Source organism: Natrix helvetica, assembly GCF_964273705.1.
Source record: "Natrix helvetica genome assembly, chromosome: Z".
Lineage (NCBI taxonomy): Eukaryota > Metazoa > Chordata > Lepidosauria > Squamata > Natricidae > Natrix > Natrix helvetica.
Window position 1 is genome coordinate 69,893,896 of NC_138554.1, and position 12,449 is coordinate 69,906,344.

Here is a 12,449-nt window from a genome sequence, read left to right on the forward strand (position 1 = left end):
CTTCAGCCTGGTCTAGCTGTGTCACCTTGGCCCAGTCTACCCGCGTTGCTACAGCCTGGTCTACCCAATGTGAAGAAGAAATATTGGCCAGTGTGGCTTTGCCCGTCTACCCAGTGTCAAGAAATATCAGGCCAGCATGACTTCAGCCTGATCTACCCAATGCAGTGTTTATGTAAATCATAGTCTGATTTCTTTATATATTATTTTAGCACTAAGAAGCAGAAGGAGCCTTTAGAGAAGCTTGTAAGGCTGCATATAACTTCTACAATAGCTGTAGCTGTGTTTTAAAGGGAAGGTTAAGAATGAATATCATGATTGACTTGATAGGAGGAAAGTCCTTGCGAACATCTATGAATATGATAGCAGATGTTATGCTCTGAAACATTGCTTTTCCCTGAATTTAGTATGCTACCAACAACCCAAATATAAACAATTATTTTTATTTTATTTAAAATATAAACAATTATATTTTATTAATATACGGAAATTTGTAACAATTTATTCTAGAAAATGGAAACCATTTCCACTTTATATGTTTTTTTCTTTATTATTTTTATACTGTAAATAATGTAACAAGCATACTTAATATCCCTTCGTGCTCCTTTTTTTCCACAACAACACTGTGAGGTGGGCAGGGAGAAAATGACTGGCCAACAGTCACCCATCTGACTTTCATGCCTTATGCAGGACTAAAATTCACTGTCTCCTGATTTCTAGCCAGATGCCTTAGCCACTAAACCAAACTGGGTCTAATATACCATTATGTATACACAGTATGAGAGTGTATGTATCTAACGTACAATAACATAATAAGCTGTTGTTGGACATTTACACACTGATAAAATTCCTGCTTTTGATCTGATACAATTGTTAAAGAGATTTAAACTCATGCCACTATCTACTTCCTGCAAACATCTGGTTGAACTGGAATACATATGAATATAAAACTGCTGAGAGATGTACATAAATGTGAGATCCTCACTAAAGCAGGATGGAGAAAAATATGATGAATTCACAACTATTAATGATATCTTCAAGAGATTGGATATCACTAGATGGAGGATGCTGTTAATGAAAAATGGGAGTCAAGAAAAGGGATGGTTAAAAGAATGAAAATAACAGTGGTCAATAAAATAGAATGGCAAATAAACATCTAAAAATTGCCAATAAAAATCCAATCTCTATTGGGAGCATCTGCACTCACTGTTAAACAATAGTCTATTTTATTGGATTGGGTAGCATTGTATCTCGAGAAAAACCGGTGAAATCACATTCACTCATATACTGTATTTATAGCACTTATTGCAAGTGCATTATTGGGAGACTGATTATCTCGACCCATTGAATTATTCTAAACCCAGAGTTTATCCCAGCAAAAAGCAACATAATAATGAAGGCTGAAGATGTGACCATCTCAGTAATCACCATAGTAAAAGGGAGGTTCCCATCTTACAGATCTTTCAGACTGTTGCCCCGCATCCCCGCATATGGCGGCTTCTTAGCTAAACCGGAAGCGAGGCTGGCTGGAAAGCGTCCTTCGGAATGATTCACTGCTGTTTTTCGTGAGATAGAGAGGAAACCGAGGAAACTGCAGTCGGGCTCCTGCCGTAAAGGTCCTATTCTCCTGCCTTACTCGTGAGTATTGGTCACTCTTGAAACGTACAGGACGCGATGCGAATGAGGGCTTTGAAGCCCAAACGGCGGAAGTCTTACTGTAATTGGGAACGAGAGGTCAACCGTGGGATGTTTCTTTTCTGCTGATATTAGAAAGCCAGGATTCCAATCAGGGAAGCCTTGGTCAGGGCATAAATGTGAAACAGCTAAGTATCTTGCAATAACGAGTCAAATTTTTGAACAATTTGCAGCATCACGAAAGCAGGAATTGAGGTTTTGTTGTACCCCTCCCCCCAAAGCTGAGAAGGACGCCTGCTATTGCATCACATAAAACTGTGGCCTATATCAAACTCTCCCAATCATCTTTAAAATATAATTGAAAGAGCTTTTAAAATTCTGTGGGGTCTTTGGTGGGGTGAGTGGACACTGAGTGTTAGGAAGAAACAGTCTTGGCCAGTGATCGCAAACCTTTTTGGCATCGCGTGCCAAAAGCGGGAGGGGGCGGAGCACAGGGGGGTCGTGGGTGGGCGTGCCACACCCATATTCCTATGCGTGTGATCCCATGCACATGTGCATGCAGCCCCCACCCACCCATGCATGTGCATGTAACCCCCACCCTCTTTTGAGTCTGCAATGATCTCATTTTTCACCCTCTCCAGGCTCCAGAGGCTTTCTAGGAATCTGGGGAGGGCGAAAATGGCCTTCCTGAACCCCCCCCCAGGCCCTCCAAAGGCTTCCAGCACCTTCCACTTGCACCCACAGCACCCGCCGCTCCCCGCTGCCTTAAGAGGCAACAGAGGCAAACGCTACTCTTGGTGGGGCGGCTGTGCTCTCGCGGTCCTGGCCCGAAGCCTCATGACCACCACCACCCGCTGAGCCAAGCACGGCTCAACTGCGGCAGGAGGCATCTGGCAACACCAGCGGTCTCCCTGGTAGCCAGCAGGCAGTTGCAAGTGCAATGCCCCTGATGTCCAGTGTCTTCCACCAGCGCAGAAAGTGTGTGCTTTCTCTGCCTTTCTCCCATGGAGGAGGACATTCTGCCTCCTAGCTCAGGAACCAGTGGAGTTGGGGGGCGAGCCAGGCAGATGCAATGGTAATGGGGAGAAGGTTAGCACGCACCCATCCGCACCCACCACCTCTGCCAGTTCAGGGCAGCTGACTCATGTATGAGCTGCGTGTTGCAGAGGGGGTCCAGCCTTTGTCCGCATGACAAAGCATTCCCTGTCACTAAGGGGGAATGGGAGTACCCCAACAAGCAAAGGACCTGACACCAAACCGCCCGCCTGCACTCAAGTCAGGCTGCCTCTGTCCCTGCATGGGCTCTCTGGTCTCTGGCAAGACCGGATTCTTTCCTGCCCTGCTGCATCATCTCTCCGCACCCAGAGGTGGCTGGGGCAACAGTTCCGCCTCCCCTCTCCTCAAGCCCAGCAAGAAAGCCTGATCATCCCACCAGGAGAGAGAGCCGGTCTCAGCCAATCTGCTCTCCCCGATCTAGAAGCAGCAGTTAAGGGCCAAAAGGGCCAGAAACGAAGCAGCTGGCCAGCGCACGCATGTGCGCTGGAGCTGACAGGGCAAAGCCACGCGTGCCCTGACAAATGGCTGTGCATGCCACCTGCATAGGTTTGCCATCACTGGTATAGGCTCTTTAGATAACACTGAAATGGCATGAGGAATTCCTTTCTTCTATCAGTTGTGCTAGGGTATTATTTAAAAAGTGATCATACTGGTGCAACACAATTGCAGCATAGAAAATGTAATATATAGAGCAGAACTCTTAGAGATTAACAAATATTCCCAAACAAACACACTATTGGAGTTTGAACTCTCTTGGAAGTCTTGTTATGTAGAGATCTATAGAACAAAGCCTTCCTTGAACAGATGCTCATACCTGCCGTTCTCTGGCAGCCTGACAGCATGATTTTAAAAATGGAGGTACTGCTGCAGGGATACCATCTATATTTTGGCATCAATATGGATTCAAGGTTTTAAACAAAAATTATAAACAATGATGAAAAGTAATGTAAATCACATGGAAGCTAATGTTTGATATATGTATTGTACTAAGTTTGGGTAGTATTTGGAGAAAAGATGATGGAATCCCAGGGCTATAAGTTAGAGTAGTAAGTAAAAATGCTTCCTTACAGGTATGGATTCACTTAGATCAGGGGTGTCCAAACTTGGCAACTTTAAGACTTGTGGACTTCAACTCCCAGAATTCTGAATTCTGGGAGCTGCAGAATTCTGGGAGTTGAAGTCCACAAGTCTTAAAGTTGCCAAATTTGGACACCCCTGACTTAGATATTAGCATCACTGGAGGGATTCTTTATTTTTAATAACTACATTTTTTTATTCTTAGGAATGTTACCAAGATGTCTGCACATTCATTGTTGGATGAGAGAATTATCCTGGCTAAGGAGCTAATTAAAAGAGCAGAAGCTCTTTGCAGATCCCAAAAAGATGGCATAGAAGGTGGAGCAAAACTTTGCAATAAATTAAAGGCAGAACTAAAATTCTTGCAGAAAGTGGAAGCTGGTAGACTATGCATCAAAGAGTCTCATCTGCAGAGTACAAATCTCACTCATCTGCATGCTGTCATTGAATCAACAGAGAACTTGGAGGGTATTGTTGGTGTTCTCCGTGTTTTTACTTATAAGGACTCATTTGGTGAAAAACAAAATTTGGTGGTAGATGTAGTTGCAAATAATGGGCATACTTGGGTGAAAGCAGTTGGTCGGAAAGCTGAAGCTCTACATAACATTTGGTTGGGCAGGGGCCAGTATGGTGACAAGAGTATTATTAAACAAGCAGAGGATTTCCTACAAGCAAGCTGTCAACAACCAGTACAATATTGCAGCCCACACATTATTTTTGCTTTCTACAATGGTTTGTCCAGCCCAATGGCAGAAAGACTAAAAGAGATGGGTATATCTGTGCGGGGGGATATTATTGCTGTGAACTTATCAATGAACTGCCTTAAAGAAGATCACTGTTTAAGTTCTACTGAATCTGACAATGGGGATGAATGCTTTCAAGTGACTAAAGTAGATCGGGATATCTTAATAGCCAGTGTTGCATTTCCTACAATGTTGAAAGTAAATACATGCAATAGGGTTAATTTAGATATTACTACTCTGATTACATATGTCTCAGCCTTAAGCTATGAAGGCTGTTACTTTATATTCAAAGAGAAAGTTTTAACTGAACAGGCCTTACAAGAACGATGTGAGAGTGTTCTCCCACAACTGGAGGAATTCATGAAGGGCAAAGAATTGTTTGCTTGTGAAACTGCAATAAAAGATTTTCAGATTATTTTAGAAACTATAGGAGGTCCTGGAGAAAAACATAGAGCCACGTTGCTTATGGATAGAATCCATGTGGTCCCAGACCAACTCTCTGAATGTGCCTCAAGATTAGTACCTAGCTCTAAAATCAATAGCCGTTCTCTGATCATCTTTGGGACAGGAGATACTTTGAAAGCCATCACTATGACAGCAAACAGTGGCTTTGTTCGGGCAGCAGCAAATCAGGGAGTAAAGTTTAGTGTGTTTATTCATCAACCAAGGGCATTGACAGAAAGCAAAGAAGCTTCTGCCACACCTTTACTAAAGCACTAAGCTAATTCTAAATATTTATACTGTTTATAGCTGAAGGAATTTTAGAAATAGAATAGTGCAATTCATATAAATATTGATGTTATGTGGCCACAGTTTATTCATTTGACTGAACTGAACTGAAAGAAACTTAGGGCAGATATACTTTGTTGTGCTTCACCTGCTCATGTATAAGTTTGTATAAATGTTATACAACTTAATCGGGAGTGTCAAGCTCAATTTCATTGAGGGCTGCATCAGGGTTGGGGGGGAGGGCATGGCCAGCTTCCACTGCCTCAGGTTTGTGGCGGGGGCATGGCAGCTTCCAATGCTGCTGTGCTCACTCTCCTTGGCCAGGTTGCTCATGGTGGGGTGTATGGGGGGGGGGCGGACTGTGTGGGTCAGCTGGAGGCCCACTCCTCCTTCCAAGAAGATCTGGCTTTGTAACCAAAGGGTCTTTAGCAATAAGATGGGAGACCACCAGGAGAGTCAGGAGGAGGGGATAAGGGGATGGCAAAAGGCAACAGGGCCAAGTGCTAAGGCAGAATTTCCCTCCCTCTCCCTCATTATAACCTTCCTTCCGTCCTTCCTTCCGTCCGTCCTTCCTTCCTTCTCCTTTCCTCTTTCCCCTCTTTCTTTTTTCCTCCCTTGCTCTCTTCCCCTCTTTCCTTCTTTTTCTTTGTCTTCCCTCTTTCCCTTTCCCTTTCTCTTTCCCTGCCCCTTGGATGCTCAAATGCAAAAGAGGAAACATTTTTTGATGCCTTCTCGTCTTGTGATCAAATGCCACTTTTGCTAATAGTTTGTGGCCACTTAAAAACAGAGAACAAGCCAGGCTCAATTTATGCCATGCTTGCATTTCATGGGAGCCTCCACAGACAACAGTACACCAAAATTGTCAAATGTGTTTTTTTGTGTAACAACTTCAGTTTTTAAGAACAGAGGTAACACACAATCCTTAAGGGACTCTCCTGTAGGGACCCTGCCATAGTCTAATTGAGACTGCAAATATAGCAAAGGAAAATGTTTTTCCCCATTCTGCTTTGTCTTGTTTTTCCCACTGGAAACGGCTGGGTTTTTTTTACCATAGTCCTACAGACTACTTTAGTTGCTCTGCACTCAGTGGCCAAGAACTGGGGCTGTGTGTGTGTGTGTGCCTGCCTCCTGTGGACTTGCTGGGATTGTGTGTGTGTGTGGGGGAGGCGAAGATGCAGCCCGGTCCATTACACTTGCCAGGATGGCTGCATGGGCCAGATCTGATCTTATTGTGGGCCAGATGCAATCTGCTGGCCTTGAGTTTGACATCCCTGGTATAGATAGTTCTTGACATGACCACAGTGGAGCCCAAAATTTCTGTTGCTAACCAAGACAGTGATTAAGTGGATTGTGCCCTATTTTATGACTTTTCTTGCCACAGTTGCTAATTGAGTCACTGCAGTTGTTAAAATAACAACAGTTATTAAATACATCTAACTTCCACATTGATTTTGCTTGTTGGAGGTCACACAAGATGATCACATGACCCCAGGACATTGCAGCTATCATAAATATGTGCTAGTCGCATTGGTATTTTGATCATGTGATCTTGGGGATGCTGCAACAGTTGAAAGTCTGAAAAATGATTATAAGTTTTTTCAGTTCCATTGTCCTGCATAAAAATCATGGTCTTAAAAGATGTACCACTGCTTGAAGAAAGTATCTTTTTAAAACTGGCAGTAGGTTTGGGAATTGATTTTGAGTCCATCTTCAACCCGGAAAGGTCCAACTAGCTCATATTTAATAATACCAGTCCACACCAGTATCCCACCTTTACCTTGCTGGCTCTGAGTTTAAGTGGAGTTCTGTTCCTGTTACTGATCCAGCCATGGAGCCATTGATGTGGTCCATCAAGATCAATCTATGAAACCTTCGAAAAATCTGTCTTCAGATATTTCTTGGCCCAGTCTTGCCGTTTCAATTTATGTATCTTGTTCACTAGTGGTTGGGTTTCAGCTTTCCTTACCTTGGCCATGTCTCTGAGCACTGAACATCTTGAATTTCTGGGCACTCCAGGTTGGTTGTAGTTCTGGAATATGACAGAACTGGAGGATACTGGATTCCTGGTAGATTCACATTTGATTCTTCTCAAATTTTTGGCAGTTAATGTGCCAAAAAGCTGCCAAATAATTATGCACACCTTGATATAGTGTGCTGATCTCATTAGGCCACAGCCTCTCTCATTACACAAATACACATCACCTGACATGCTTATATCTATTAAGTATTCATGTTTATACAGCTTGGAGGTGGAACTATGCATAAAAATGATGATATGGTCAAAATACTCACTTGCCTAATAATTGTGCACACAATTATTGGGTCACTGCCCCCTCCCCCTGGTCTCATGGAAGTCCAAAGAAAGTCAAGCCATTTTAATGAACAGCAGAAAGATATTCACCTGAGAGCTGAAACAGCTATTCTAAATTATTTTCAAACATGTATAGCCCTAATAGGAGTAAATTTCAATGAATGTGGAAGGAATCTAAATAAATAGCCATGGAATTGTAAAGAGACTTCTGAAAATCAGGTTAGCAAGAATTATTGTACCCACAAGATATAAAAATGGAGGACATTTGTGTTGTTTTAAATAAAATATATGGGGATTCTCTTAAGTATTTTAATGCCAAATGTAATTTTAGTTTCTGCACAGCATTTTGCTGATGAAATGCTGTATCATTTTGCTTGGTTTATGCCAGTTTGAAGATTTTGCAAATCATGGTTGTCATGAAAATATTTACTATTTGCAAATAAGAGGAGAAAACAACAAATGCACTGTAATGGCAGCTTTGCATATCATTAGATGGGTTATTCTACTGAAATAACTGAATTCCATACAGCCAGGATCTGGAAAGGGGAAAACGTGATCCAAAAGTGGTTTACACAGATACAATTTGCACACCTACTTGAATCCAGATCACTGCACAACCATAGTCAACTATCCCTTTTGTGTATGCTGCTCAGATTGGTCTATTTTATTAATTATACTGTGCACAAAAATGACTTGTTTTTACACTTTTGAGTTAGTCATATGAAAAAATAAGTATACCCATGAAAATATTTTTTTTTTAAATGCAGGTAATTGAATTTTATCTTCTTAACTTACACAGTATATAAAGGTGATGTAATTGAAACAAAAATAACATAGGAAAAATTGAGATTGCAATCATTTATTCAATAAAAAAATTCTTTCTATTCAACTGGAAAGAGAACCCTGAAGTGGGCATTGCTTAGAATTATCTGCAAATCTCTCTGAAAAAATTATGAGAGGAACGTTTTCCCACTTCCTAGATTTTTCCCCAACTTTGTGATGTTTGAGAGTTTCTTGCTGCGCAGCCTATTTCAAATCATCCCACAGCAGCACAGTGGGATATAGATATGGGCTTTTTAGAGCAGGGGTGTCTAACTCAAGGCCCGCTGGCCAGATCTGACCCACAGGACCACCCTGGAAACAGCAAAGGACCGGCTGTGGTGCCTTTGCTAGAGAAAACAGAGCTAGGGTTAGGGGCACATACAGTCCCCCCCCCCCATTTTCAGCCATGATAGCCTCCTGCAGCCTTTTGCCAGTGAAAATGGAGCTCTGTTTTAATTGGCAGAGGGCTACAGGAGGCTGTCACAGCCGAAAACAGCCTCCTCTCTGGGCTCCATATTGACTGACAGAGGGCTAGCAAAACAAACTAAAAGCAAAACAAAACAAAAAGAAGTGTTTCCTCTTTTGCATTTGAGCATCCAAGAAGGGGCAAGAAAGGAGAAAGGGAAAGAGAAAAGAAAAAGAAAAAGAAGGAAAGATGGGAACATAGCAAGGAAGAAAAAATAAGGAAAGAGGGAAAGGAAGAAGAAAGAATGAAGAGGGAAGGAAAAGGAAAGAAGGAAGGTGATTATAATGGGAGGGAGGGAGACTCTGAGGGAAGTCCCGCCTTAGCACTTGGCCACCACAGGTGCCCCTGATATGAATGATGTTGAGCTGGCCACACCCTCCGTGGTTACGGCCACCTGCAGCCCTCAATGAGTTTGATACCTCTGTTCTAGAGCTTCCCTTTTTCTCTCAACCAGTAGTAGATTTGGTAGATTTACTAGAATGTGTAGGGTCATTGTCATGCTGCCAGGACCATATTTGAATGAGCTTCAATCTTCTAACAGATAATCTCGCATTATCTTCAAGCATTCTATAGGACAAAGAAAAACTTGTTGGGGATTCTAAGCTGCCATATCCTGATGCAGCAAAGCAACCTATATAACTTTTTAATCACAATGCTTTAGAATTGTTATCAGTTCTTCTGATAAAATGTTATCTTTGATTTCATCAAATATGTTTTCTAGGACTGTGGCCAAATCATTATCATTGCTTTGCCTGTCAAGAGCACATTATTTTGGAAGTCCTGGTCTTCGCTTAGGTGTTGAAGAGCAAAGTTACTTTTGCACTGGTGCTCTTTTGGACATCAACAATTTCTTCCTAATACACCTCCCACATGAATCTAATTTGTGGAGCTTCTTTCTAATGGCAGACTTATGCAATTTGGCATGAACTACCTGGTGAAATTTTGAGGACAAGCTAAAATGTGTGAGGTGCAACTGATTCTAGCTTTAGGTATCTGAAATAGTGATAAATGTAAGGGCAAACTTACTTTGCCAAGATGCAAAATTTACATTTATGTTTTAACAATAAACTACAAAATGTAAATAGTACAATATTTGTTATATTCCATTATTATTGTTGTTGTAATGAAGAGTAAATATCTGTATGTTGAAAAAGTGAACAATTTCAATGTGATGTACTTTTTCACATGACTGTATTTTGGCATTTATAAATTGTATGCCAAATTTAAATTTATATATAACTTGAAAGTCTTCCTAACCAATTTTGCTTTCTTGCCAATTGAAAAGTGCCCAGTATTGCATGTTTATATAGTAGTTGGTACACACTGGTTCTTATGCAATGTCAAGATTTTGACTTATTTAGAATTGTACAAAATTAACATCCCTTTAAGTAAGTGGCATTGCAATCCTACTCAACTTAGATAAGAGTAGGACAAATTGACCACAATATTAACACAGTAGGAACATACCTCCAAGAGGTTCAATCTTATATTCTAGAAACTTTCAAGCAGTATTTCCATCAAATCTTATATCTTCATAATCACTGCTCATTTAAAAAACTGCAGCTTGAGGAATACATGCTAGCAGTTGCATCTTATTAAAAATATTGGGCTAGATAATTCAAAATACTATTGGACACTCAGTGGATTTGTAGCATTTACACAGGAAGCTACTATAGTTTAAAATTATTTTTATTTTATGTTTACTGCAATGCATTCTGTACATTTTAGCTAACTTATAAGGGGCTATCAAATGTAAATGTGAAAGTGAGGCAGAAAGGATAACAGATTAAGACAGTCTAGTTGATGCAAGAGACTTGTAATTTTCTGAGACATCATCCACTTAATAAATAGCAAAGAGAAAAAAGAAGCAGGTTTGTGTTTCATTGAAGCTCAAGAATTAACTCTGTGGTTTTCCAAACTAGAACTTTCCATTATTTTCATCCATGGAGAAGCTGCTTAAGAAAACCATCAATACATTTTTGTACTGAGATTGCTGCTGTATTACTCTAAAGAAAAGAAAGAAAGAAAAACTAAAAACCACAAAAGAAGTTTACATAATAGTTTTACAATGAAAATGACATTTTAAAATTAGCTATAGATATTGGTTAAGTATGACCATTTAAAATTTGAGCATTTACCCTTCTCAATTACAATTCAATGCTATTAACAAATTAGAAAAAAAAATGACAGGAAATTCTTCTGAAATAACTAGAGCTAGGACCAGATAGTATTCAACTTCTGGATTTCAGAAGTGGTATTTCTTCCATGCTGGCTAGTCCTATTATACATCTTTGCCAGTGGGTTGGCCTCAGGACTCCTTTACATTCTTAAAAATGATTGATGATTCCAAAGAGCTTTGATGTGTGTGAGTTATATCTTTCAATATGTACTATATTAGAAATAAAAACAGAAATGTTAAACTATTTCTTTATTTGACTTTGCATACTCTTTAAAAACTATGTTGGCTTTGTACCTAAAACACAACTAGAACATATGATCTCCCAGTTTGGCATGCAATGATACATTAACTGATACATTTAGTTGACTTTATCACCTGTATAATAAGATTACCAAAATCAGACAGCCTTTCCACAATAGGCATGGTAATTTGGGAAAAATTAGGCTGCCAGAATTTCTGCTTTTCCTGAAATTAATAAAGGTACAATAATTCTGCCAGGGTAAGTGATGTCACATTGCTGGGATGCTAAAACTTTAATCACCTGGATTAAACATTAATATTTAAAACATTAGGTTTTAAAAATCTATCTAACTAGGAGTTACAACATCAATGCAAAAATCAAGCATTCCACAGTCTAGCTGGAAGAAAAGAAGGTAGTTATGAAGAGTTTTAGATACATGTGTTTTCCCTGTCTTACTCCATTTTGACCATCAGGAGATATGTCTAGTGACCAGGCCATCTTGTATTTGCCAAAACCAGAGCATTTGTCAAAAATGTAATAACCAGATGGCCTTCATCCTATATACCGGTAGTTAGGATTCTAGTTTTTCATAGAATCTACATGCTGTTATAATCTACATTTAAATAAAGCATATAAAAACCAACTCATTCATGTCATGGGTTGGCATTTGTATTGCTTAGTTGTGGTACTGGGTTGATGAGCTTGATGGTCAAGGCAGATAATTTAAGATTAGTTAACTAAATAATCTCTCCTATACATTGTATACAGTGTAAACAGGCCTTCACAGGATGTAGGAATTTCTAGTTTCTCTTAATGAGCCATGAAATATACTTGCAAATCAACACTGTTGAAAGCAAGAAGGATTAATTATAGCAATGACACGGTGTGATTCAATTTTTTTTACTACCAGTTCTGTGGGTGTGGCTTGGTGGGCATGGCTTGGGTGGTGGTGGCAGGGAAGGATACTGTAAAAATCTCCATTCCTACCCCACTCCAGGAATAGTAGTCTGTAAAATCTCCATTCCCCCCACACTCCAGGGAAGGATACTGCAAAACCCCCATTTCCTTTTGATTAACTGGGACTCAGGAGGCAGACAATAGATCGCGGTGGGGCCAGTCATGGGTGGTATTTACCGGTTCTCCAAAGTACTCAAAATTTCCACTACTGGTTCTCCAGAACTTGTCAGAACCTG

At 40.4% G+C, this 12,449-nt stretch overlaps 1 protein-coding gene across 1 annotated transcript; it reads left to right on the forward strand.

Moving 5' to 3' along the window:
• Nucleotides 1–1,503: 1,503 nt before the first annotated feature.
• On the forward strand, nucleotides 1,504–5,444 carry LOC309401843 (UPF0415 protein C7orf25). Its single transcript, XM_081971131.1, has 2 exons — nucleotides 1,504–1,635; nucleotides 3,971–5,444. The coding sequence occupies exon 2, from the start codon at nucleotides 3,984–3,986 to the stop codon at nucleotides 5,226–5,228; it is 1,245 nt and encodes a 414-aa protein (XP_081827257.1). The 5' UTR covers nucleotides 1,504–1,635; nucleotides 3,971–3,983; the 3' UTR covers nucleotides 5,229–5,444.
• Nucleotides 5,445–12,449: the final 7,005 nt, after the last annotated feature.

Coding starts and splice junctions, on each gene's coding strand:
- LOC309401843 (XM_081971131.1), top strand. CDS start 3,984: ATGTCTGCACATTCATTGTTGGATGAGAGAATTATCCTGGCTAAGGAG.